This window comes from Polypterus senegalus, chromosome 13 (assembly GCF_016835505.1).
Source record: "Polypterus senegalus isolate Bchr_013 chromosome 13, ASM1683550v1, whole genome shotgun sequence".
In the NCBI taxonomy this organism is placed as follows: domain Eukaryota; kingdom Metazoa; phylum Chordata; class Cladistia; order Polypteriformes; family Polypteridae; genus Polypterus; species Polypterus senegalus.
The window spans coordinates 734047-761302 of NC_053166.1; the positions used below are offsets into that span (position 1 = coordinate 734047).

General features: G+C 41.2%; 1 protein-coding gene across 1 annotated transcript in view; it reads left to right on the forward strand.

Moving 5' to 3' along the window:
• The window catches only part of slc2a8 (solute carrier family 2 member 8), a 42171-nt gene extending 16143 nt beyond the window's left edge, over nucleotides 1-26028 (forward strand). Inside the window, exons 2-10 of the mRNA XM_039774849.1 lie at nucleotides 1600-1762; nucleotides 6727-6933; nucleotides 7261-7360; nucleotides 15275-15486; nucleotides 15810-15959; nucleotides 17494-17602; nucleotides 17723-17902; nucleotides 21952-22097; nucleotides 24705-26028. Of these exons, the coding sequence (XP_039630783.1) occupies nucleotides 1600-1762; nucleotides 6727-6933; nucleotides 7261-7360; nucleotides 15275-15486; nucleotides 15810-15959; nucleotides 17494-17602; nucleotides 17723-17902; nucleotides 21952-22097; nucleotides 24705-24845 (1408 nt within the window). The 3' untranslated portion in view covers nucleotides 24846-26028. The remainder of the gene's footprint in view (nucleotides 1-1599; nucleotides 1763-6726; nucleotides 6934-7260; nucleotides 7361-15274; nucleotides 15487-15809; nucleotides 15960-17493; nucleotides 17603-17722; nucleotides 17903-21951; nucleotides 22098-24704) is intronic.
• Nucleotides 26029-27256: the final 1228 nt, after the last annotated feature.

The window sequence follows — 27256 nt, forward strand, 5'->3', positions numbered from 1 at the left end:
AATACCATCTCTACAGTGAAGCATGGTGGTGGCAGCATCATGCTGTGGGGATGGAACTGGGAGACTAGTCAGGATAAAGGGAAAGATGACTGCAGCAATGTACAGAGACATCCTGGATGAAAGCCTGCTCCAGAGCGCTCTTGACCTCAGACTGGGGCGACGGTTCATCTTTCAGCAGGACAACGACCCTCAGCACACAGCCAAGATATCAAAGGAGTGGCTTCAGGACAACTCTGTGAATGTCCTTGAGTGGCCCAGACTTGAATCTGATTGAACATCTCTGGAGAGATCTTAAAATGGCTGTGCACCGACACTTCCCATCCAACCTGATGGAGCTTGAGAGGTGCTGCAAAGAGGAATGGGCGAAACTGGCCAAGGATAGGTGTGCCAAGCTTGTGGCATCATCTTCAAAAAGACTTGAGGCTGGAATTGCTGCCAAAGGTGCATCGACAAAGTATTGAGCACAGGCTGTGAATACTTATGGACATGGGATTTCTCAATTTTTGTATTTTTAATAAATTTGCAAAACCTTCAAGTAAACTTTTTTTCCCGTTGTCATTATGGGGTGTTGTGTGTAGAATTCTGAGGAAAAAAATGAATTTAATCTATTTTGGAATAAGGCTGTAACATAACAAAATGTGGAAAAAGTGATGAAGCGCTGTGAATACTTTCCGGATGCACTGTAAATAGCACATTTTCATACAAATAATGTAGCTCAAAGTGCTTGATTACGTTCAGGTCGCGTCCAGAGTTTTTGAACGAATTACGGTCCTGACCAGAGGTACCACTGGTACAAGGTATTGGAGTGGCCATTACTAAGCCCTGACCTCCGTCTGATTGAACTGAAAAAGCGTGTGCGGGCAAGGAGGGCTACGAGCCTGCCCCAGTTACACCAGCTCCGTAACGCATTGTAAGAAGCTTTTGGATGGCGACCCAAAACGTTTGGCTCAGGTTACACAATGACAAGACAATGTGACCAAATATGGGCCAAGTGTCTGCAAACATGTGGCCCCCTGGAATTGTGATACAGTCGATTAAAAAGTGAAATACTCTGAGCTCTGTGAACAAAGCAGATGTCTTAAACGAAATGCCAAATTTAAAGTGTGTTTGTATCGAATCTGTGGAGGGCTTATAAAGTGAGATTTTAAAAAATTTACCCCAAGTGTATGGAAACTTCTGAACTTACTTTTAAATATATAAGAATGTTTGCTGATTTTTAATTTAAATATTCTAACCTAACTGTCGGCTAATTTACCAGTCCTATGAGCAGTTGGGTTGTCAAAGTGCCATCTTTTGTGAAAGAGAATGTCGTTGCCACCCTGAATTTTTCAATGTGTTTATTCTGTTTTAAAATATGTAATAATCAGCTGACTAGTGCAACAGAAGCCTTTTGTCTCTTATTAGACCTACAAAAGAAGGACAAAGGCCCTCTGTCACCCTAGTCCGCTGGTCATTGCATTTTTTAAAACAGAACAAACACATTGAAAAATTCAGGGTGGCAACATCCTTCTCTTTCTCAAAAGATGGCACTTTCTTTAGCGACGGATTTTGGTGCTCAGCTACTCATTTTTTTTGTTTCTCTCTTTATCTTCTTTTTAGCAAAATTCAAAATAAAAACTTGTACCTGGCCACTTTTGCAGCTGTCCTGGGCCCTCTTAGTTTTGGCTTTGTCCTTGGGTACAGCTCTCCAGCCATCCCGGACCTTAAAAGGATTGATAATCCAAACCTTCAGCTTGATGCCAACGCAGCCTCATGGTTTGGGGTGAGTTTATATTAAATACGTTACACATAAGGGGACCACCCTGGTTGGTTTTATGGATTTCTCACTATTGGGCTTAGTGCTGGAATTAAAATGCTTCTGTTCTTCTCTACTTTATTATTATTATTATTATTATTATTATTACCAGGCTTATTTTAACTTCCCCTGTTTGTTGTCTGGTACAAATCTTGTAATCGATATTTAACCCACTTCTTATTGTCCAAATAACTTGACATTTTGCACACTTACTCACTTCTGATGACAATTACATGGATCAATAATCAGTTTCACTAATTGGTCAATTAATCCATGTTAATTAAGAAATGAAATTTTCATATGAAGAATAGTTCAAGATTTAGCCAATAGATGGCGCTAGCAACGGATAGAAATATTAAAGGAAGTGTTAAAATATTAATTACAAAATTATACTAAAACAAACCAGACTAAAAAGTTGAAAATAATATATATATAAAAATGCTTATATTAAGTTAAAAAGTGGACTAAAAAGTAAAAAATAAGTCTCTCATACATCACTCGTAAAATAAAAGTGTGGGCGCTTTTCATCAATCAACATTCAAAAAACACTTCTTAAAATCTTAGCAAAAGCGCCCACCTTTTATTTTACGAGTGATGTATGAGAGACTTATTTTTTACTTTTTAGTACACTTTTTAACTTAATATAAGCATGGTTTTCAAAAAGTGTTTTTTTATATACAGGCAGTCCCCAGGTTACGTACAAGATAGGGACTGTAGGTTTGTACTTGAGTTGAATTTGTATATAAGTCAGAACAGGTACATTATGTTAATAAATGCTATTGTTGACCGACTGTAACCAAGTGCCCTGCCAATGAATGATGGAGTTTCTCCTCTCTCTGACCGTTTTATTATTTCTACTTTATTTTCAATGGTGATGGTTTTTCTCTTCTTTACTGTGTCACCAGCACTTGCATCAGATTTGTGTTTCAGAGGCTTTTTGAAGGGCGAAGACAAAAGGTTAAGATGAGCTCTTCTGCACAGCACTGTACCTGCGATCACAGCAGGAAGGCACCCGTCGTCAACACGTCTAATGAACTGAACGAGGGACAACTTCCTGCTATGTGCGTAACAATACAAGCAGGCTTGCTATTGAGAATGAATGGGGCGGCGAGGGGCAGTTCATCACCAGCCCACCACACAGTCACCTCCACTACAGTATGCTGCCTGCAGTGTCTGCCCACCGAGAACGAACACGGTGCGACCAAAGGCGGGTAGTGAATCGTCCACCACCGCCCCCATTCAACAGGCAGCCACCTGATGCACACTACAATGCTACCTCCCGCTGCCCCGTTCACCCTCAATGGCATCCGTTCAGCCACATACAGGTCACCGCTTGCAGCATCACCAGCTGCCCACCAAGAACTAACCGGGCAGCCGTATGTGGTGGGTGGGCAGTGAAACGCCCCTCTGCTCCATCCAGCCTGCGTCCAGTCAGGAACAGTAGCTGCGACGGAGTAGTGGGTGGGCAGTGAACCGCCCCATCAAGACTCCGTCCTGCACACGAGTGATAGCTGTGGCCCCGGTGACTATGGACCACGGGTCACTGCTTGCTACCAGGAGCCACACAAGGGACACTACACTGCGCAAGCAGCAAAATCACCCCCCTCCAGCCTCCGCTTGCAGCGTCCCCAGGCCGAAGATGACGGAGCAGCAGTTACTGAGTTACTGAACGGCGGCCCCGTTCGTAAGTCATACGTCAGATGGCCGTAACCTGGGGACTAACTGTATTTATGTTATTATTATGTGATTGCAGTAGTTCTTAATTTAAGGGTGATGCCTTCATTATTCAAGTGATTTGGACTTTTTCCCATTGTTGCTTTACTATTTTTCTGATTCTAAAGGTTCTGAAACTCAAGACTGAGGCTTGCATCCAAAATTAGGCATCAAGTGTTCCACAGAGAGGCCTGCAGTTCATATTTAGCCTTCTCCAAACTCTAGAGATAGGCTTTGGCCTACACAACCACGAAAGGAGAAAGAATCAAATAATATTCAAAGGAACCAAAACCACAAAATTCCAAAAAGGGGAGAGGAAACTGTAAAAACCTCTGGCCGTAAAAAAACAACAAAAATGTTTTTTTAAAAGTTTGAAAAAGTATATAAAAAAATTAAATCTAGGAAGACAGCAAAGAAAGAGAAGCAAAAAATATAAATCAAAAGCCACTGAGCCAAATATAAAGGCACAGGGTGACCCCTCAGCAGCTGTTGTGTTGCGGAGCCCCAACACTGTCCCTGATCTACCACGGGTTCAGAAGAGGTAGGTCGTGTTTTACTAACATGTTGGAATTCTATGAGGAGGCAACAAAAGCATACGATCAAAGTGGAGCAGATGAGATTATTTATCTGGACTTTCAGAAAGTATTTGATAAGGTGCCACATGAGAGGTTGGGCATCAAATTAAAAGAAGTGGGAGTTCAGGGTGATGTTTTTAGATGGGTGCAGAATTGGCTCAGACACAGGAAGCAGAGGGTGATGGTGTGAGGAACCTCATCAGAACTGGCCGATGTTAAGAGTGGTGACCAGCAGGGGGCAGTGCAGGGCCGCTGCTATTTTAATATATATATAAATGATTTAGATAGGAATATAAGTAACAAGCTGGTTAAGTTTGCAGAAGATACCAAGACAGGTGGATTAGCAGATAATTTGGAATCTATTATATCATCACAGAAGGACTTGGATAGCATACAGAATTGGGCAGATTTGTGGACAATGAAATTTAATGTCAGGAAATGTAAAGTATTACACATAGGAAGTAAAAATGTTAGGTTTGAATACACAATGGGCGGTCGAAAAATCAAAAGTCCACCTTATGGGAAGGATTTAGGAGTCGTAGTGGACTCTAAGCTATCGACTTCCTGACAGTGTTCAGAAGCCATTAAGAAGGCTAACAGATTGTCAGGTTATATAGCGCCTTGATGTGTGGAGTAAAAGTCACAAGAGGTTCTGCTCAGGCTTTATAACACACTGGTGAGGCCTCATCTGGAGTCCTGTGTGCAGTTTTGGTCTCCAGGCTACAAAAAGGACATAACAGCACTAAAGAAGGTCCAGAGAAGAGCGACTAGCCTGATTCAGGGCTACAGAAATGAGTGATCAGGAAAGATTAAAAGAGCTGAGCCTTTACAGTTTAAGCAAAAGAGGATTAAGAGGTGACCTGATTGAAGTGATTAAAATTATGAAGGGAATTAGTACAGTGGATCGAGACTGTGATTTTAAAATGAGTTCATCAAGAACACGGGCACACAGCTGGAAACTTGTGAAGGGTACATTTCGCAGAAACATTAGGAAGTTTTTTCTTTACACAAAGAACGATAGACACTTGGAATAAGCGACCAAGTAATGTGATAGACAGTAAGACGTTAGGGACTTTAAAAACTCGACTTGATGTTTTCTTGAAAGAAATAAGTGGAGAGGACTGGTGAGCTTTGTTGGGCTGAATGGCCTGTTCTTGTCTAGAGTGTTCTAAAGTTCTAATGTGTGACAAAGTGTATGTGTGTGTGTGTGTGTGTGTACACAGGTATACTGTATATATATGTGTGTATGTGTATATACTGTATAACAGGGGTCCCCAACTTCATTCCTGCATGGCCACTTTGGCTCCAGGTTGTCATTCAGCAATAATCAGCAAAATGAAAAGAAATAAGCACTTGAAATAGATAGATAGATAGATACTTTATTAATCCCAAGGGGAAATTCACACACTCCAGCAACAGCATACTGATAAAGAACAATATTAAATTAAAGAGTGATAAAAATGCAGGTATATCAGACAAATATATATATCCCTCTGTGTGTAATGAATCTATATAATATATGAGTTTCACTTTTTTAATTTAATTACTGAAATAAATTAACTTTTCAATGATATCTCTCTATTAATTTTTTCCTGGCGACGAGACGTTATCTTTTAAAGTGAGACAGAGAGACAATTTCACGTCCTGCGAGACTGACAAGTCACGTCATACTTACAACCTTTCGAAGCAAGTCCCGTGATACACATGCAGAGCAGGTTAGAGATAATGGAAGTAAGAAAATTCGAAAGTCTCCAAAAAGAGAGTAAAGATTGCATTACCGCAGACAATCTGAAAATATTATTCGGGATGGGGAATAACAGAACAGCGAAAAGAGATTGAATATTCAGGTGGTGTACAGTCTTTTAAACATTCGAAGCTCCGCACGAAATGCAGATCACGCAGTAGCAGCAAGCCAACAGCTTCTCAAGCAAAGAGGAGGCGACAAAAACAGCCGTTACTTGTTTCACAATGTATCACCATTGAAGAGAGGTTTCGGAGGATCGGCCACGTCTCTTTTGAGGTGCATTCAGCCCCCCTCTTCACAACAGCGCCTACCTCTGGCGCTTGTAGGCAAACGAATTGCAGATCAAATGTTAGGGCAGCAGCAGCTAATTGAGCAAAGAGGAGTTAAAAAAAATGTATTTGTTTCCCATTGTATCGCCATTCAAGAGGGGTTTCGGAGAGGCGGCCACTGGCAGGTGAGGAAAGGAAGCGAAGCCCCCCTAGTCCTAATTTATTGAGATGCACCTGTAAATGGTGCTCTGGTGTTCGAGGAGGTCTGTTTCCACCCCGTGTATAACATCCTACATGCCTCTGCCTTCAATTTCAATTCAGTTCAGAGAGGCCTTTCTCTTCTCTCTCCTCCCCGGTCTTGGTGGGCCTTATGTTCACCAAGGTGAAATTCTGCTCCTGAAACTCCCAGCAACCTTTCAGAATTCAGCCTCAAACTGTGTGTGTGTTTTCTACTCCTTGTGTCGCAGTCCCACCATCTTTGATGAAGGCTGGAACACTAGCAAGTTGGCAGTGATGTTGAAATTCCCTCTTAATATTTGACTTGGTGTTCCTTTCCAGTGTCCACATGTAATTTTTTTTATTGTGTTTCTTTTTGTCTCTCTCTTTTTTTTCTGTCCAACCCCCAATCAGTCAATTGTCACTTTAGGGGCAGCCCTGGGAGGAATTATTGGCGGCTGGGTGGTCGATAAGATTGGACGCAAGTTGACTCTGATGATGTGCTCCCTGCCCTTCATATTTGGCTTCACTGTTATCATTGCTGCCCAAAACATCTGGATGCTCTACTTGGGCAGGGTGCTTACTGGATTGGCCAGTGGTGTCACTTCCTTGGTTGTACCGGTAAGACTTTTGTTTCTTCATTGTGCCTCCACTGCAGGCCTCCATAGCTGCAAGACAGACTCTGTGTTGTCCGTGCCAATAGATGGTATGGGCTGAGACCATACAGTAGAACTGAACTTGAGTAAACTAGCAGAGGATCTTACGGAAAGAAGTGGGGGACAAAAACAGTGTTAATTCACCGCCACTTTGTGAAAGAACAGGGCTATGAATCTGTCAGGCAGTCTGAACTGTATATAGTGCTTTGCAAGAAAGAGCCCTCACCTGTTGCTTTAGCTGTTTTCTTGTGTTATGCGCATCTTCTAATCTTCTGCTTTTGGCTCCCTGTAGCTTTACATCTCTGAAATGTCTCATTCTAAAGTCCGAGGAATGCTGGGATCCTGTGTGCAGCTGATGGTGGTTACCGGCATCATGGGAGCCTATGTGTCAGGTAATTAATGTCCTTTGTACAAAATGGTTTTAAGTGCTGCCGTTCTTAAGATTACACGTAGCACAAGCCTAAGGTGGCAAACCAACTCTCTTGGATATTAAAATAAAGGGGCATAAAAAGATGGCAGGCTGGCTGCCTAACAGTGTGCCACCTTCTAAAGCTCTGGTTGTGGGTGTGGAAGTAACTCCCGAGGAAGACAGGAATAGTTCAGTCAATCGGCTTTTATTCATTCACAGACGAGTGCATCACAGCATCGTCAGCAAAGTGATCTTCGCAGAGTCAATGGAGGCTCTGATCGGGGAGTTGAGCGAGGGGTCTGAGTGTCTGGGCTTGTGAATGTCCTGATAAAAACCAACATCCAGGCCTTTAATGACCTCTTGGGCACGGCCATCAGCTGTGTGTCTGTTTGCAGAGAGAGTGTCGACCTCATCGAGAGGTTTACTTACCTCGGCAGTGACATTCATGTGACTCTGGTGACTCTTCCTATGAAGTCAGTAGACGGATTGAGAGAGTATGGGGAGGTCATGAGGTCGCTGGAAAGGGGTGTGTGGCACTCCCGATATCTCTGCAAAAGGACGAAGGTCCAAGTCTTTACGGTCCTGGTGTTTCCTGTTTGCGAGACATGGACGCTATCCAGTGACCTGAGACGAAGACTGGACTCCTTTGGTACTGTGTCTCTCCGGAAAATCCTTGGGTACCATTGGTTTGGCTTTGTATTGCTCATGGAGTCCCGAATGAGGCACATGACCTGCATTGTGAGGGAGCGTCAGTTACGGCACTACAGCCATGTGGCGCGTTTCCCCGAGGGGGATCCGGCTCGTAAGATCCTCATTGTTTGGGACCTGAATGTCTGGACCAGGCCAAGGGGTCGCCCACGTAACACCTGGCTGCGGCAGATAGAGGGTCATTTCCGAAGGGTGGGATTGGACCACGTGTCTGCCTGGGGGGTTGCCAACCGGGATCCCAAATTGTTTTGTCTTGTAGTGGGTGCGGCAATGTGCTGGACCAGTGCATGTCCCCCACCTTGACTTGACTTTGATGAGTACATGGATTCACGCTTTGCAAAGCAGAAGAGCAAAGTTCCCCTGTTTCATTCGGCTTTTAATATTCATTTTCCTCCCTCCTCCTTTACTTATGAAGCAGCATCTAAGCATTTCATCTTATATCACGCAAATCGGCCAAGCGTTTCTTTTTTCTGTGCGTATCAAAGGGGGCCCCAAAGAAGGAAAGGTCATCTTTCGTGTGTCTAACAGACACGTTCCTATGGAAGTTACCCTCGGTCAGCTTACTGCAACCTGTCTTATGACGGACGGCATCCGGATAAGTTACCCCCCACATTTCTCCCCCAACACAAATCGTCCCCGGAAATTTTCGCCACCTCTATTTTGCCCTGATATTTATGTACATATCTATAATTGCAATAAAAAATTTATTAAACCTTACCCAACATTGAAAATAATAAAGTTCACTCAGTTAGCGTTTTTATACGACTCACAGGTCAACGTGTTCCACTGAAAATAGTATGCGTGATTGCCTCCATAAAAGGTTAGTATTGTATTTCAAATTTAATCCGTGTTATGTGATATAGTATTGTACGATTGTACTGGATTTTGTGCATTTTTTTGGGGTTTTTTTGCCAGCACTACGGCCGTTTCAAGATATGCGTTTACAGTTTTCGCCACCTGATTATCGGCGGTGCGTGGCCATCACCACCTTGCATACAGCGCAATATCAAACCTGTTGCGTCACCACTCACAGCATCGTTTATTACTTTCTCACTGAAAGCGTTATTTTTGTATCGTGACTAAACCTAAAATCAACTTTATAAAATTTCACTATGGCAGAAAGAGTTTTGTCACTTAGAGGTAAAAGAAAATTGATAGATGATGATAACGCTGAGAATGATTATTCACTTTATTTTTTCTAGAATCTTCCAATACTCAAAATGTCTGGGTGTGGGGTCCGTGTACTTTTTGGTATTCGAAATTTCATTTTAGAAGCGAAAACGAAGAAACAAAAATGAAACAAATTTTCAGATTTTGATTTTTGATTAAAGAATACAATGAGGGAAAATAAGGTATTTTTTTTAATTCTATGGTAACAAATAGCAGTGATAAACTTAAAATGACACATACTTTTCTGGATTTATTTGTGATACAACAAAATAAAAACAACAAAACCGACGCATTTTCGTTGTCTGAAACCGGAGGTGGTAACTTCTTCTTCTTCTTCTGCGTGATTTTTGAGGACACATGCGAACTATCAAAATTGCCAGACTTATAGTGTTAGTAAATGTAATCACCAAATGTTAGCTGTAAGTAACAACAATAACGTTCATAAAAGATCTGCTACATCAATGAAGCCAAGTTTGCAAAGCTTGTATTTTTACCTGAAAGATGCGACTCAGTTTTTCTGCAGTCATGTCCTCGTCCCGGAGTGTCACTCTTTTGGTCCTTCCTCTGCTGATGCCATGCAGTGTAACTTGAAGGCCGTCGGTCGATGTGTTGTGAGGAGGGGGGGCTGTTTGCACGTGTCCTCCAAAATCGCGATGAAGAAGAAGAAGTTACCGCCTGCGGTTTCAGACAACGAAAATGCGTCTGTTTTGTTGTTTTTGAGCTTTTACACTTTCATTATTTCATCACAGATAAATCCAGAAAAGTGTGTCAATTTAAGTTTATGACCTGCTATTTGTTACCATAGAACTAAAAAGGTCCGTGTACTTTTTGGTAATTGAAATGTCATTTTAGAAGCAAAAACGAAAAAACAAAAATGAAAGGAATTTTCAGATTTAGATTTTTGATTAAAGAATAAAATGAGGGAAAATAAGGTATTTTTTAATTCTGTGGTAACAAATAGCAGACATAAATTTAGAATTACACACACTTTTCTGGATTTGTTTGTGATTCAAATAATGAAAGTGTAATAGCTGAAAAACAACAAAACAGACGCATTATCGTTGTCTGAAACCGGAGGTACTTCTTCTTCTGCGCGATTTTTGACGACACCTGCGAACAGTCCTCCTCACAACACCTCGATCGACGGCCTTCAAGTTACACTGCATGGCATCAGCAGAGGATGGACCATCACGTTGTTTTTCAGAACAGTAAAAGAGTGACACTGCGGGACGAGGACATGACTGCAGAAAAACCGAGTTGCATCTTTCCGGTAAAAATACAAGCTTTGCAGACTTTGCTTCATTGATGTAGCAGTTCTTTTATGAATGTTACTGTTATTACTTACTGTGAAACAGCTAACATTTGGTGATTTCATTTACTAACACTAAGTCTGGAAATTTTTATAGGGCTAGCAATTTGAATACGTCTAAATGTGTGAATGGTTGCTCATTGACAAGTGTAACACATGTTAAGAAAACTTTCTGTAAATCACGTTGCTCTCCTAACGTGTTACACTTGTGCACACTGTTAATACTCGAAACGTTTACTACCATTCAAATTGCTAGCACTCTAAAAACTGCCAGACTTAATGTTAGTAAATGAAATCACCAAATGTTAGCTGTTTCACATTAAGTAACAACAATAACGTTCATAAAAGAACTGCTACATCAATGAAGCAAAGTTTGCGAAGCTTGTGTTTTTACCGGAAAGATGCAACTCTTTTCTCAGTTTTTCTGCAGTCATGTCCTCGTCCCGGAGTGTCGCTCTTTTACTGTTCTGGAAAACAACGTAATGGTCCATCCTCTGCTGATGCCATGCAGTGTAACTTGAAGGCCGTCGATCGATGTGTTGTGAGGAGGACTGTTCGCACGTGTCGTCAAAAATCGCACAGAAGTACCACCTCCGGTTTCAGACAACGAAAATGCGTCTGTTTTGTTGTTTTTCAGCTATTACACTTTCATTATTTGAATCACAAACAAATCCAGAAAAGTATGTGTCATTTTAAGATTATGACTGCTATTTTTTACCAGCCAGCCAGCCATTTTGTAACCAGCTGAATCCGAATACAGGGTCACGGGGGTCTGCTGGAGCCAATCCCAGCCAACACAGGGCACAAGGCAGGAACCAATCCTGGGCAGGGTGCCAACCCACCGCAGGCTATTTTTTTACCACAGAATTAAAAAATACCTTATTTTCCCTCATTTTATTCTTTAATCAAAAATCTAAATCTGAAAATTCCTTTCATTTTCGTTTTTTTGTTTTTGCTTCTAAAATAAAATTTCAAATACCAAAAAGTACACGGACCGTGTGGGTATTAGAAATTACTGGGGTGGGGGAGAAATATCATGGGGGGCGAAGTATAGAGGGAGTGAAATGTGCTGGGGCGAAACTTACGTAAACCATGACAGACGCCTGTATGAATGACCTGCCGCTATAATAAAACAGCTTTTAACCCTTAGTAGCTTGCAAGCAGTTAAAATTTCTTTCAAATGGGTCACCTATCTGTGTGTTACAGTGGGTATAAAAAAGAATCCCCCCTTCGAAACATTCCCATTATTTTTGCTTTACAGTCTTAAATGAAAACACACACAAGCCAATATTTCTTCCCAGCTTTACTTACTCAATGCCACCTCTTAACATCCAAGTGAAAGACATCACAGCTACAGTTCAGAAAAATGATAAAAAATCAAAAACAAGACCTACTGAGATTAACAAAAGGATCACCCCTCCCAATGTCAGCGTCATTTTATTGAACCCCCTTTTTCTTTAATGACTGCCTTGAGTCTGTTGGGATTTTTCTCTACCAGCTTTGCCCATCTAGATTGAGTAATATTTGCCCCTAACTCTACTTTACAGTTTAACTGTTCAAATTCGGTCAAATTGGATGGTGAGCATTGGGGGTCTGCTATCTCTAAATCTTTCCACATATTTTCAATGGGATTTAGGTCTGGGCTCTGACTGGGCCACACAAGGACATTCACTTTTTTCTCTTTCAGCCACTGTGCGGTCAATTTTTCTGTGTGCTCGGGTCGTTGTCGTATCGAAAGGTGAACATTCTGCCCATCTTCACCTTTCTGGCAGAGGGTAGCAGGTTTTCCTTAAGCCCCATCCATTTTTCCTTCTACCCTAATGAGAGCTCCAGGCCCTGTGGCAGAGAAACTCCCCCACGACAGGATGCTGCCATGCAATGATGCATCTGATTTGCAGTCATATCAAAATGTTTGTGAACCCCTCTCAGCCTGCATAATAATTGACTGTCCTTTCAACAGTAAAGATAACAGTGGTATGTCTTTCATTTCCTAGGAGTACTGCGGTGTTTTCCGAACAAGGATTTTTCGTGAAACAGTATTTAGTTGTATGAAATTAAATCAAATGTGAAAAAAAACTGGCTGTGCAAAAATGTGGGTCCCCTTGTCATTGAGCTGATTTGAATGCCCTGTCGCTGCTCAATGCTGATTACTTGGCTGGATGAGCTCGTTAAGCCTTGAACTTCATTAGACAGGAGTGTCCAATCATGAGTGGTCGAAGGTATTTAAGGTGGTCAATTGCAAGTTGTGCTTCCTTCCCTTTGACTCTCCTCTGAAGAGTGACAGACAGCATGGGATCCTCAAAGCGACTCTCCAAAGATCTGAAAACAAAGATTGTTGAGTCTCCTGGTTTAGGGGAAGGCTACAAAAAGTCATCTCAGAGGTTTAAACTGACAGTTTCAACTGTAAGGAATGGAATCAGGACATGGAAGGCCACAGGCACAGTTGCTGTTAAACCAACTCAGCAGGTCTGGCAGGCCAAGAGAAATACAGGAGCGGCATATGAGCAGGATTGTGAGAATGGATACAGACAACCCACAGATCACCTCCACAGACCTGCAAGAACCTCTCGCTGCAGATGGTGTATCTGTACATCGTTCTACAATTCAGTGCAATTTGCTCAAAGAACATCTGTATGGCAGGGTGATGAGAAAGAAGCCCTTTCTGCACTCATGGCACAAACAGAGTCGCTTGTTGTATGCAAATGCTCATTTAGACAAGCCAGATTCATTTTGGAACAAAGTGCTTTGGACTGATGAAACAGAAATTGAGTTATGTGGTCATAACAAAATGCGCTTTGCATGGTGGAAGAAAAACACCTGCTACCTACTGTCCAATTTGGTGGAGGTCCCATCATGCTGTGGGGCTGTGTGGCAAGTTCAGGGACTGGGGCCCTTGTTAAAGTCGAAGGTCGGATGAATTCAACCCAATATCAACAAATTCTTAAGTATAATGTTCAAGCATCAGTCACAAAGTTGAAGTTATGCAGGGGTTGGATATTCCAACAAGACAATGACCCAAAACACAGTTGGAAATCTACAAAGGCATTCATGCAGAGGGAGAAGTACAATGTTCTGGAATGGCCGTCACAGTCCCCTGACTTGAATATCATGGAAAATTTATGGGATGATTTGAAGCAGGCTGTCCATCAAATTGAACTGAACTGGAGAGATTTGGTATGGAAGAATGGTCAACAATACCTCCAGACATTCGTCAATGGCTATAGGACAGCGTCGAGAGGCTCAAAGGAGCAAAAGGAGGTTCAACTAAGTATTGATGTCATATCTCTGTTGGGGTGCCCAAATTTATGCACCTGTCTAATTTTGTTATGATGCATATTTTCTATTAAACCAATAAACTTAATGTCACTGCTGAAATACTATTGATTCCATAAGGCATGTCATATACAGTGGTACCTTGAGATACGAGTGCCCCAACATACGAGTTTTTTGAGATATGAGCCGTCACAAAGTCGATTTTTTGCCTTGAGTTCCAAGCCAAAATTCTAAATACGAGCCATCAAATAGCTTGTCGCCACACATTCCGAGGAACTGACGATGGACAAGTTGACGGAACTACAGACGATGCGACATACGGAGGTTCTGCAGGAGATTGGTATCGCGGAGGAGGTTATTTCTTAAAGTGAGATAAAGTAAGTGTTTGCAATGTGGGAAAAAGTTTCGAACTTTAAAGAAAAGAAACGCCCTGAAAAAGTTACAACTGGTCATGCAGCGGCGCTATTTAACGACACTTCCCTAACTCATTTCAAAAACCATCTAAAGGGGAGGACTAAACAAAGCCAGGTCTCTATTGAAACGCCTTGAGAATGAAAGTGACAAAAGTGTGGCAAAAAAGAAAAAAACTAGTGAAGAAGAAAATTAAGTTAAGCAAAAGTGAAGTGAAAGAAAAAAACATTACAATACGCTAATTGACTTCGCCAACATCTGTTTATTTCTTTAGATTCTCTTTTATGTATTAGGTTTTATTTTGTTTGCATACAATATTTGTTCATTATAAATACATTTTTCTTATGTTGAAAACATTTAACAAAAAATTGGGGTGGTTTTTTGGGGGCTGGCACGAATTAATCTCATTTCAGTTAATTTCAATGGGGAAAATTGATTTGAGATACGAGCATTTTGACTTGCGAGCTCGGTCACGGAACGAATTAAACTCGTATCTCAGGGTACAACTGTATTAAAAGGAAGTTGCTGCTTTGCAAGCTCAGTCAATGATAAACAAAAATCCAAAGAATTAAGAGGAGTTCCCAAACTTTTTCATATGACTGTGAATGAAATTCAAAATCCACTCCCCAACCCATTGGAAGAGAAGATCAAATTAGAGAAGGTGAGATGTCCTAAAGTTTAGCAGAGCTTCATCATGCTTCACTCATTCATTCATTAATGACACACAACATTTTTAGGAAGGTTTGGACACTTTCTCCTAAAGTGAATTTGATACCACACTAGATTATTCAGGAAGCACTGATGTCCCACTGGGCATCACTCTGAACAGAGCAGGAAGAGAGTTAGAGATTTTTGTGATTCCAAAAATTTTATTCCGGTTAAGATTCCAGTATGTGAGAATCCCAAAACATATGTCCTACTGTAATGCTTATTTCATTTATTGTGGTTAATAAATCAGAATTGTCTTTGTCAAGGTAAATTAGAGAAGTGTACAAATGTTAATCTAATGCTGCTGTGCTCTTCTAGGTTTGGGCCTACACTGGCGCTGGTTGGCTGTGGCCTGCTCGGTGCCACCAGCCGTGATGCTGATTCTCATGTGTTTCATGCCAGAAACGCCCAGGTTCCTCCTAGCGAAAAACAGACAATCTGAGGCTATTAAAGCCTTGAGGTTTCTCAGAGGACCAGACTACGACCCTGAATGGGAATGCAGGCAGATTGAGGCCTGTTCCACTGAACAGGTGAGCTATTTCTCTATTTAATCTCTTTATACTCTCAATGACTCTATAGAGTAAGGATTAGCGTTAGACGTTTCTCTCCATATCCAGTCAAACTGTCTTTGAATGAGACAAGTTATGTACACAGAGGTTAGTTTATCGCACTTCCTTCTAATTTGGACAAGGCCACATGCAGAAATGTTGAGGCTCAATGAAATGAGCAGCTCAGCCAAGTCTAACTGACATCCTTCTAATTTTCAGGTATGGCGTTACTTTTTACATGTGCTTTGATCTGTTATTTTAGGTGTGCGTTAAGTTATTAATGATTTGTCCATTTTCTGTTTTAGACAAACGGACTCCGGTTAGAAGACTTTAAAGACCCAGTAGTCTACAAGCCATTTATCATTGGCGTCCTCCTGATGTTCTTTCAGCAACTCTCTGGGATCAATGCCATTATGTTTTATGCAGAGACTATTTTCGAGGAAGCTAATATGAAGGTATTCCTATCATGCTGTCTTATTCAAATCATATTGTTCTGCCTACACAGATATACTGTAAGGTCTCTTATCTTCTACATTATCCTTTTCATTATTAATTGGTCTGCTCTTGCACCTTAACACTACAATTACCAAAACCTACGAGAAAACACATAAATCTGCCCCACCTTAAATCCCTTTGCACCTTTCTGTCAGCATCTTTTGTCTTTTAAATGTGTCGATAAGCAGCAAGCAGCCTGCTCTCACATCCACCCACCGCTGCACAAAGTTTTCTCATCTCAAGTCTTTTAACCTGCTTGTCAGTTGCTTAGAGTTGTATAGCCTAGAGTAAATAGTGTATCGTTATTTGGAACACATGCATCTCATGTGTGTTCCGTGTCTACAACAATTTACACATTGTTAAAACAGAAATGTTTTTCATGTTTTAGTAATAATTGACAAAATGTAGACATGAAGCATATAATGCGTGAAGCCTGAAGTCCAAATATCAAATAAACACTTTCACAAAAGGTACAAATATAACAGAATAAGTGCACTTTTATTCAAGAATTTAACTGCAGCAAAACAACCGGTGTTAGGGTGCGACATTTACACGTCTTTTACCCGAATGCTTTGGTGGCGTAACGGTAAGAGCTCCTGACTGGTAATCAAAGGGTCACAAGTTCGATCCCACTCAACTCCGTTTTGAGACGTGAACTGCTCTTATTCTTACTGTTTTAGAATAGGAACATACGTTAGATTTGAGTCTGTAACACCCGGTGTAAATGTATGGTACTTGTAAAGGTTAGCATTGTTTTTTTTTTTATTCAGTTTTATTCTCCCAGTTACGTTCACACCCACCCCGATCTGACACTGCTGTTTTCACATAAAGACCCGCAATCGCAGAGGTGATCTCGGATGATGACGAGGGTTCTACATCGGAAAATGAATTTATCTCAGGATTTCTTGTTTTTTATTTTTTTAAATTCTTCTTAACTGTAGCTGTGATATCTTTCACTTGGATGTTAGAGATGGCATTGAGTAAGTAAAGTTGGAAAAAATATCCGTTTGTGTGTTCACATTTAAGGCTGTAAAGCAAAAAAATGGGAATATGTTAAAGGGGGGGATGCTTTTCTATACCCCACCTATCACTTGTACACTACACTGGTTCTGGTTTTCGCAGCGTAATTATACTATTTAGAACACGGCTTATCGGTGTGTGTATAATATTTTCTTGTCTAGTTGATGCTTATAAATAATTATATGTGAACAATGATTGCTGTTTGTCTATATATGAATAAATCTATGCAAAATGTATCTTAATTTTTCTATATATGTCATTTTAATTTTCTATTTAAATAGGTTAACATATTCAGATATGTTGTAGGGCGGCAAATTGAAGCACCGCCCCGTCCCGAGCGGCACAAACTCTGGCCATGCCGCTGTGTATAGCATGCTTATAGTGTTAGTTAAGAAGAATAAACTGATGTTGACTTGGAGGAGGAAGTATAAGTACGGAGTGTAGTGGATTTATGGTCCAAATTGTTTTCTGCAGAACAGCAGTGCGGCCACAGTGATAGTCGCCTCCATCCAGGTAGTCTTCACAGCACTAGCTGCTCTAATCATTGACAGAGCAGGCCGAAGAATACTGCTAATCATCTCGGGTATGGTATGCTCATGTTTCTCCATAAAAGGCCACTCTGACTTTTATTTATTTATTTTTTTTTTTATTTACAACTTGGTCATGTCAAAAATAATGTTTCTTTATTTCTCTCTGTTTATAGGGTTAACGATGGCTGGAAGCACAGCAGCATTTGGTGTCTATTTCAAAATTGGCATGGAGAATTCAAAAAATGCGTCCATTGACAAAATTGCACTCCTTGCCGATTCAAGTCCTACAGTGCAACCACCAGAGAACCAACTGGCCTGGCTGGCTTTGGCCAGCATGGCTGTGTTCATTGCAGGTGTGTGGCCTGGTGAAACCGCTAAACAAGAATTGTTAGGTTAACAACTGTATAACGAGAAAGAGAAATGTCACGTTGGTATAATGAAAGAAGCCCGGACACAGACAGACACTGAGACAGCCAGAATTCCGAGAACACTCTCGTTTAATTTCTGCTCCTGCACACAGCACCAGTACAGCTCACAGTCTTTTCTCGTCTTCTCTCTCTATTGCCGCCTCTACTCCACTCCTTGCAAGCTCTGAACTCTTCCACCCGACTCCGGCTCCTTGAATGGAGTGAGGCGGCCCCTTTTATGTTGCACCAGGTGCTCCCAGATGAACTTCCTGAAGCACTTCCTGGTGTGGTGGAAGTGCTGCCATCCAGGGCTCTGGGATTGTCCAGGCGCCTTCCAGGCGGTGGCCACGAACCCCAACAGGATTGAGCTTCCAAGCTCTCCATCCGTGACCCTGATGTAATCCAGGAGGCCTTCTTCCCTTCTCCAGGCGTCCCGATGGGCCAAGGTCCCTGGTCGTCTGCCACAGTATGTATGATCTGTTCGTTTTATGATCTTTATTTTACATCTTACACTGGACATTCAACACACCAAAGGAGTAATCCACCCAATAATGACATTTTTTATATGTCACTTACTCCGCATTGTTTATAGCAATGGCTGAGAAAAAATTTGAATTCCTTATTTCCATTGGGTAACACAACTCCTCATACATACATCCATCCATCGTCCAACCCAGTATATCCTAACACAGGGTCACGGGGGTCCGCTGGAGCCAATCCCAACCAGCACAGGTTAGGATTAGGGTTAGGGTTAGCACTTGTTTTTGGATCGGTGATAAATTGTTACATTGTAATTATATGCACTATGGAATAATAATGACAACTGAGTAATTAACTATAGTATTACTTTGTATTACACAGTAAGTACGGAGTAATAACTCATAGTTACACTATACTTATACAGGTAATTGCATAGTAGTTACAGTGTAATTATGGACACTTAATGTAAAGTGTTACCCAAATGAATAAATGGAATTCAGTCATTGGTCAAACTTTCTTTGATGTTATGTAACAAAACAGAATGGACAGATGTCATGCTGAAAAATTTATTTCATTTTAAAGAAACATGCTGTTATTGCAGAAACGTGAAAATTAGAGCAGTTGAATTGACACGTCGTACCATTTGCAGAATTCAGTGTAAAGTGAAATGATTTAGTTGAGTGTGAAATTCTGCACATAACCATACAGACCAAGTCAAATAAATGAAATGCTAGGATGCAAAGCTTTTCTCGTGTTTATTGCACTTATTTTTTTTGAATACGGTTTTGGCTTTTTGCTGTAGGCACTTGATGCATCATACATAGCAGTTCATTTATTTCTGTTCCAGTTTGAAATTTAGATTGCAAGGAAAGCAATAGCAAATGTTTTTTGAAGGTGCTCTTTTTTTTTTGATAAGGCCTTACACTTTACCATGACTAAAGTAGGAGGAAGGGCAAGTGGGGAAGAGTCAGGCTGAATTGTTACAGGGTGACGAGGACAGAATACAGGATTGGGCAGATTTAGGAAAAGTAAAATTTAATGTAAGTAAATGTGAAGTATTACACGTAGTAACGATGTGGGATTTGAACACACAGTGGAAAGGTCCAAAGTTGAGTATACATACCATACCATATGAGAAGGAGCAGGGTGTCGTAATGGACTTGTCGATATCTACATCTAGGCAGTGTTCAGAAGTGGTCGAGAAGGCTAAGAGAACGTTTGGTTATTTGGTGCCCACAGTATGCAGAGTGAAAGACCAGGGAGATTACGCTTAAGCTATGTAGCTCACTAGTGAGGCCTCACCCTTAATACTGAGTGTAGTGTTGGTCTGAATGATGGAGCACCAGAGACAGTGCAGAGAAGATCAACCAGGCTGGTTCAGAACTGAGAGGTCCTCTTTGAAGAGAGTTTGCTTCAATTGAAAAGGTTCAACTCCTCAAATGGAAATTATGAGGCATCACAATTGCAGTATTTTGATAGATAGATAGATAGATAGATAGATATGAAAGACACTATATAATAGATAGATAGATAGATAGATACAGTAGACAGATACTTTATTAATCCCAAGGGGAAATTCACATACTCCAGCAAAGAAAACACAGAGCTACTGGAAAGGCTGCCAGTCCTGGCGGCGGCTCCTGGCTTATTTCAGACTAGGAAGAAAATTTATGTAATGGATCCCAGTTTTTACTTTAAAATGTGGAAGAATCCAGAGACGGAGTTTGGAACTTGTTAAGGTTTCTTCATATGAGGAATTGATACACACATGAGATCATCAACTTTTAGTGAAGCAGAGAGTTTGCCAGACGGCACCTGGAACTTGTGTTTGATCCACCCATGTCTTTGCACACTTATCCAATACTGGTGTTCAGGTGTCAGATTCTGTCCAGGCTATCCCTGGCACAATGCAGTAACCAAACCTGCCAGTCCAATTACAGGGCCCTCTTATGAATTTACAGTACAGACTCCTGTGGATTTAAGTAAGATTTGACAGTTAGTGCAATTTTGGAAGAAACTTTCATGTGCCCACGGGGTGAACATGCAGACTCCACGCCAGCAGTGACCATAATTTGAACCCTAGTACTAACTTTATGCCACCATCTTATCCGTTTTTGATTTACATTGTCAGTTTGCTGCAAATTGTATGCCCCTTGCTTTCACCATCATGGTTATTAAAATGGATTTTGTTTGTGCGTATTAATACCTGTATGTGGGTACTTAACTACACTTAATGATAGTACATTCGATTTGATGTTTTATTGGAAGAAATAAGTGGATAGGACTGGTGAGCTTTGTTGGGCTGAATGGCCTGTTCTCGTCTAGAGGGTTGTAATTTTCTCGTAGGCACCTTTCTAAACACACAATAGATAAAACACACATTATAAACAAAACTAAAAAAAATACAAAAATTAAAATCAGGCAGAGCAATTATAATCAAAGAGAAAAAGCAGTCTTAAACAGAGGATGTTTAAGTTTAGATTTGAAAAGTGAGAATGAGTCAATATTTCTAAGCTCGGATGGCAATGAGTTCCACTTCGTTCTGCGTGTTTCTTTTTAATGAGTGAAGTACTGGAACAGCCATTGTGAAGGTGAGAGACCTGATTAGAGATGTTAGGAGCCTGAAACTTCCTTTTATTCTGCAGCAGGGGCGGCAATGCCAGCCAGGCCCAAGTCTTCATGCCACACCAAGGTACAGCAGTTTGTTAGGATTGTCCCTTTATGTTTTAGGGTTTTTCATTTTTGGAAATTTTATCACTTTCTCCTGCTCCCTTTTTGTTCTTTGTTCATATTTTCTGTTATTACCTATAATGCCCTGCTCTCTGGGGTCTGGAAGTGTGACTCGAGGTGGTCTTTTTAAATTCTATTTACTGTCTTAAGTCCATTGCTGAGGTGTTAGATTTTCAGCTCTCGTTTCCTCCAATTCCCTTACTTTTCAACTTTCTTGGTCTTTTGACAGTTTTTGATTTAGATCTTTTGATTTTCAGCTGCTTTCTGTTTCTTGGTTTTCTCTTTTATTTAATGTAGTTTTTTTTTGGTAATTATTGGTTTATATATTTTGTTTTCTTTCTCTTAATTTAAGTATATTTGCTATTCTGAATTCTTTGATAATTTAAAAATTTTGCTTTGGAAATTGTGATTATTTTTTATTTTATTTGTATCTTTGGAAATCTTATTTGAATATGTTCTTAATTTCAGATTGGTTTGCAGTATTAGGTTTTTTTTTCATTTTCTGTCCTTTAATTAATTAATGTTTTGTTTATTTGGTCGTTGGTTTTATCAGTTACTCTCTCCTTTTGAATGATTTTGTAGGCCTCAGGCCCTACGCGACAGCAGGCCTTGGGCCTATAAAGGAGGTTTCGGGCCCTTTTTGGTAGTACTGAGGTCAGAAATCAGAACACCATCAACTTGAGCACAAAACTCCCCAATCACCTGAAAGACCTTTTATCCTTTCGTTTTTTTTTCTTCCCCCTCTTGGGGGAATTTATGGAGTAACGTTTACTGTTCTTTTTCAGGCTTTGCAATTGGCTGGGGTCCTACACCTTGGCTGGTGATGTCCGAGATCTTCTCAACTAGAACCCGTGGCTTCTCTAGTGGGGCATGCGTTTTGACCAACTGGGGCTGTGCCTTTTTAGTGACCAAAGAGTTCCATGATGTGATGGTAAGTAAACTGATTATTGAGAACTGAAGTGTTAGTAAAGAAATTAACAGTTGAAGCGAGCAGCAGATATTTAGAAGATGGTGAAATTGTGCTGGTTGAAAATCCCCAAATACTCCCCCATCTTCACTCCCTACAGAAGCTGAACTGGATTTCTTGATGTTCTGGTCTTTCTCCTTTCTGTAAAGCCATTGTCACATTACGTGACATCTAGTTCTTGGGTTTGTCAGATATGTCAACCATTGTTGCTGACCTCATTGCTGGACCACATTAGTTTAAAGGAGTGTGTGTTTCTTCCCATGTCAGATTTACCGCCTGAGTGCCAACTTTCTAGTGCAGTCTTAGTTGCCCCTTTTCTGACAGCCAATAGTCTAATGTAGCACTGATTGCGAGCCCAGTCGTCTCGTCCTACATCAAAAGCTGACCTTACAGATGCCCTTTTGGCTGAATGGGCACAAAATTCCACATAAATCACGTGGAAAGCCTTTCCAGAAAAGTGGAGGCCGATACAGCCGCAATAGGGAGCCAACTCCATGTTAACCTCCTTAGCGTTAGACCCGAGCATCACTAGGCAACTGTATAGTCGCGTCTCGTGTAAGCATTAGACCTGAGGATTAGTCGGCAACTGTATAGACACGTCTCGTGTAAGCATTAGACCTGAGGATTAGTCGGCGACTGAATAAACATGTCTTGCGTAAGCATTAGACCTGCGGATTAGTCGACATCTGTGTAGATGCATCTCATGTAAGCGTTAAACGCAAGGATTAGTCGGGCTGTAAAAGTGCGTTGTTCAGGAAACAGTATGGGCATGTCTTGTGTAAGTGACAGGCTCGTGTGTTACCCGGGCAACGGTGCAGACACAGCTTGTCCTTGCCTCATAATGGCGTCTCATAAGAAACGTTTTTCAGCGGCCCAGGCGTTGTACGCTCTTGACAGTGATAGGAGCAGTGAAGACGAAGTGAATCTGTCCTCAGGCAGTGAAACTGAGACGGACAGTGAAATCGAAAGTGATTCTGGGAATCGAAAGTGACGCTTGTGTCAATCGCACGTGTGCAGTGTGCTGTTCAAAAGCTAATCAGTCTGGAAAGAAAATCCACAAGGAATCACACTGCTATTGTGACGGTGCCGTTGGATGGCGTATTTCACCGAGCTTCAAGATATACCACACAGATGACACATTTTGATAGTATATACGGTATTGGCATTACTTTTATTATTGTTCATTATTATTATTTATATCATTATTATACTCTGCGGTGGGTTGGCACCCTGCCCAGGATTGGTTCCTGCCTTGTGCCCTGTGTTGGCTGGGATTGGCTCCAGCAGACCCCGTGACCCTATTCGATTCAGCGGGTTAGAAAATGGATGGATGGATGGATTATTATACTTTCTGCACTTCTGATTTTGTACGTTTAGGTCTTTGCAGATCAGATTTAATAAATATGTAATTTTTCAAGCCAAAAAATGTAACACCAAGGAGGTTAATGCCCATTGGTTTTGGATTGTTGGTATCCAACAAGCTCATGTAGGTGTGGTGCTCAGGTGTCCACAACAACAACAACAACAACATTTATTTATATAGCACATTTTCATACAAACAGTAGCTCAAAGTGCTTTACATATTAAAGAATAGAAAAATGAAAGACATAATTATAAAACAAAATAAATCAACATTAACATCGAATAAGAGTAAGGTTCAATGGCCAGGGGACAGAAAACAAAAACTCCAGACGGCTGGAGAAAAAATAAGATCTGTAGGGATTCCAGACCATGAGACCGCCCAGTCCCTCTGGGCATTCTACCTAACATAAATGAAACAGTCCTCTTTGGATTTAGGATTCTCACGGAAAGGCTTGATGATGATGATGGTCACGTAGACTTCTTCCTTTTAATCCGTCCATCATTGTTGGAGCATCATGAAGCTTTTGAGTAGGTGGAGGTGGCGAGGCCACCACCACAAAGAAACCGGAAAAAGAAACAGAAAAGAGAGTAGGGGTCAGTACCGATTTTAGAGCCACCATGAATAGTTGTTATGATGAATTGAACATACAGAGTATCAGGATTAAGTTAAATTACGATTAAAATGAAGTTATAAAAGGCCATGTTAAAGTCATGTGTTTTCAGCAGTGTTTTAAAGTGCTCTACTGTATCAGCCTGGCGAATTCCTATTGGCAGGCTATTCCAGATTTTAGGTGCATAACAGCAGAAGGCCAGCCTGCCCGCCTCACCACTTCTTTTAAGTTTTGTTCTTGGAATTCTAAGGAGACACTCATTTGAGGATCTGAGGTTACGATTTGGAATATAAGGTGTCAGACATTCCGATATATAAGATGGGGCAGATTATTTAAGGCTTTATAAGCCATAAGCAGAATTTTAAAGTCAATTCTGAATGACACAGGTAACCAGTGTAGTGACGCTAAGACTGGTGTGATGTGTTCTGATTTTCTTTTCCTAGTAACAAGCTTTTTCCCCATATGGTGTACTTTGACTTCCAGTTCAAATCTCTCTTTCCCAGTTGATATCCATTCCTGATTGTAACCACGAGTCGCTTGTCATATGTCTTACTTTTGGTCTTATTTAGTCTTCTGTTCTTTTTTCTGTCTTCTTCAGGGCCTCCTGAGCAGTTCAGGGACCTTCTGGATGTTTTCTGCATTCTGCCTCCTCAGTGTCCTTTTCACCATCCTCTTCATTCCTGAAACTAAAGGAAGGTCTCTGGAGCAAATTGAGGAGCATTTCCGTAGACTGACGTGAGGCCTATTAGTGAGGTCACATCAAGTAGGAGGTGGTTTTTGACGCATCTTCTAACACTGAATTGCACCAGGCTCTGATAATAGTGCTGGAGGCCATTGTTTTGTGTATTTCCCTTCAGAAGCTGTTTTATATTGGGGGTGTGAAATTTGTGGTTGAAGCCGCTCTGTAGACCATGTTGGTCTTTACTCAGCACCCTAATCCAAATTCTAATCCAGTTTGACTCTTCATCCTGTTCAGCAGTAAATCAGAATGGGCCTCACTCCACTCAATTTAACGCTTCTTAACCACAGAAAAGACAATGACAGCAACCTCTTACTTACAGTCTGCTTTGTAAAGAAGCATAAGCCTTAATCCACACTAACAGGGACACATTAGGAGACACCATTTTTGTTTCAGAATGTTCACATTTGTGTTTTTAGATCATATTAAGGAACTGCAAAGTTGTGTAAGTCTTTCCTTTAGAGGCCCGTTTGCTGCTCTGCAGGCCTTGAGAGATCTTCTTCTGGTATTCAGTGGCAGAGTAGAAATGAATGGAAAAGAAAGCTGAAATGTGGAAGAGTGGTGGGCCACTACTTCCAGTTTACACGTTGGACTCTCGTTTCATGGTGGGCTCCTTGGGCTTTTGAAGATGGCGCACATTATGTTTACTGTAAGTGGACTTTGTGAAGGGCGTTGAGCTCCGTTTTCTGTCTGTTCATACATTTGACACCTGTTACGTTTTCCATATTTCCCATTGATGAAGTCCTCTGCAAGGCCAGAGTTTGTGATTGAGGCCTGTTGGGTGGCCCACACACTATGGGAGTTTGTGTCAGAGCTGAAGCGATGGCATCACTCGTGACAGGAGCGTCTTTACTTGACTTGAGTTGTTGTGCACGGTGAGCGGCGCCATTGAAGGACAGTCAGTTTTATAAAAAGTCTTTGCATTTCAGTCTCCAAATTAACGCAGCTAAAGGCGCTTAATGGAGGAAACTTCAGGCAGCCTGCTGTTTCAAAAATGGGCCTTTATGGATCATACTGTGTGTGCAACTACTAATGCTTAGAACGTATAATACAAGTTTAGTAAAGATACTGATAAAAGAAATGAACACGACTAATGATATTTTCAGTGTGACGCTAACTTGAAAATTAATAAATGTCAACCCAAGTGAAGTAAGTGATATTTAAATAAAAAATAAATAAATGATGGCAACCCCTTACTTACAGTCGGCTTTGTAATGAAGCACAAGGACACTTTAGAAAAACCAATTTTTCTTTCAGAATGTTAACATTTGTGTTCTTAGATCATATTAAGAAACTGAAAAGTTGTGTAAATCTTTCCTGTTGGGCTTTCACAGTTTGTGTGCCAAGAGGGAAGTTTATGGGCCGTGCAAATGACTAAAGGGAGAGAGAGACACAAAGGAGACGCAGGAGCTCCACTGGACAGCCAATTGGATTGCTGGCTTTTGTCACATGGTGGACTTGACTCCTCCCCCAGTCCTCTTTTTAACCACAGTGTGACCAGACGTCCTCACCGACGTGTAACATAAAGCATCAACCGCCTTAGTGGAGTGGAGCCCAGGAGGGCCACATCTGAGGGCACCAGGAGGATTAAGTGCCCCGACCACACTTGGCATTTGATGTTCCACAGCATTGATAGGTTACAGACAAGAAAGATACAGACTGGGCGTCCCTCCAGAATAAATATGGTGCAATATTCCAGCGTTTAAAGGCACAAAATGTGTTTGCAGATGCAGAGAACTTTCTTTTCCCCCAGTAAAGATGAGACCACGAGGAGCATTTTGACGACAAAACTGGAGTCCATTCCTGACTTCATGATGTCCGCATTTTCAAAAATCTTTTGTTTTCTCCATCTACACTGCTGTATGAGACCCCGCAGTTTCAGATTTCTACCTTTTGGAAAGCGTTGGGTGTGGGTGGAAGGTCAAAACGTATTAAGAGATTATTTGTTAAATGTGTCTGTGTTAGCGTGAAGTGCCTCTGAGTAATTTACTGTACAATACAAATAATTTGGGTATAGCGCCCTTCACCAACTGCAGGCTCAGAATGCAATAACAGATTCTCTGGAACATCGTAAGTATGAATGAAACCATGGCTGAAATCAAAGTAATCCACGTAGACCTCAGCGTACGTCTCTGTTATGGGCCATTTGGTAAGGAATCATCAAAGCGGTGTTAATGTTTGTGATGCACCAGCTGTTGGAATGACAAATGCAATGTATTTTATTACTAAAAATGTGTGTGATGTGCCATCTATACTTCCTTAGAAGGCTGGCGTCCTTCAACATCTGCAATAAGATGCTGCAGATGTTCTATCAGACGGTTGTGGCGAGCACCCTCTTCTACCCGGTGGTGTGCTGGGGAGGCAGCATAAAGAAGAGGGATGCCTCACGCCTGGACAAACTGGTGAGGAAG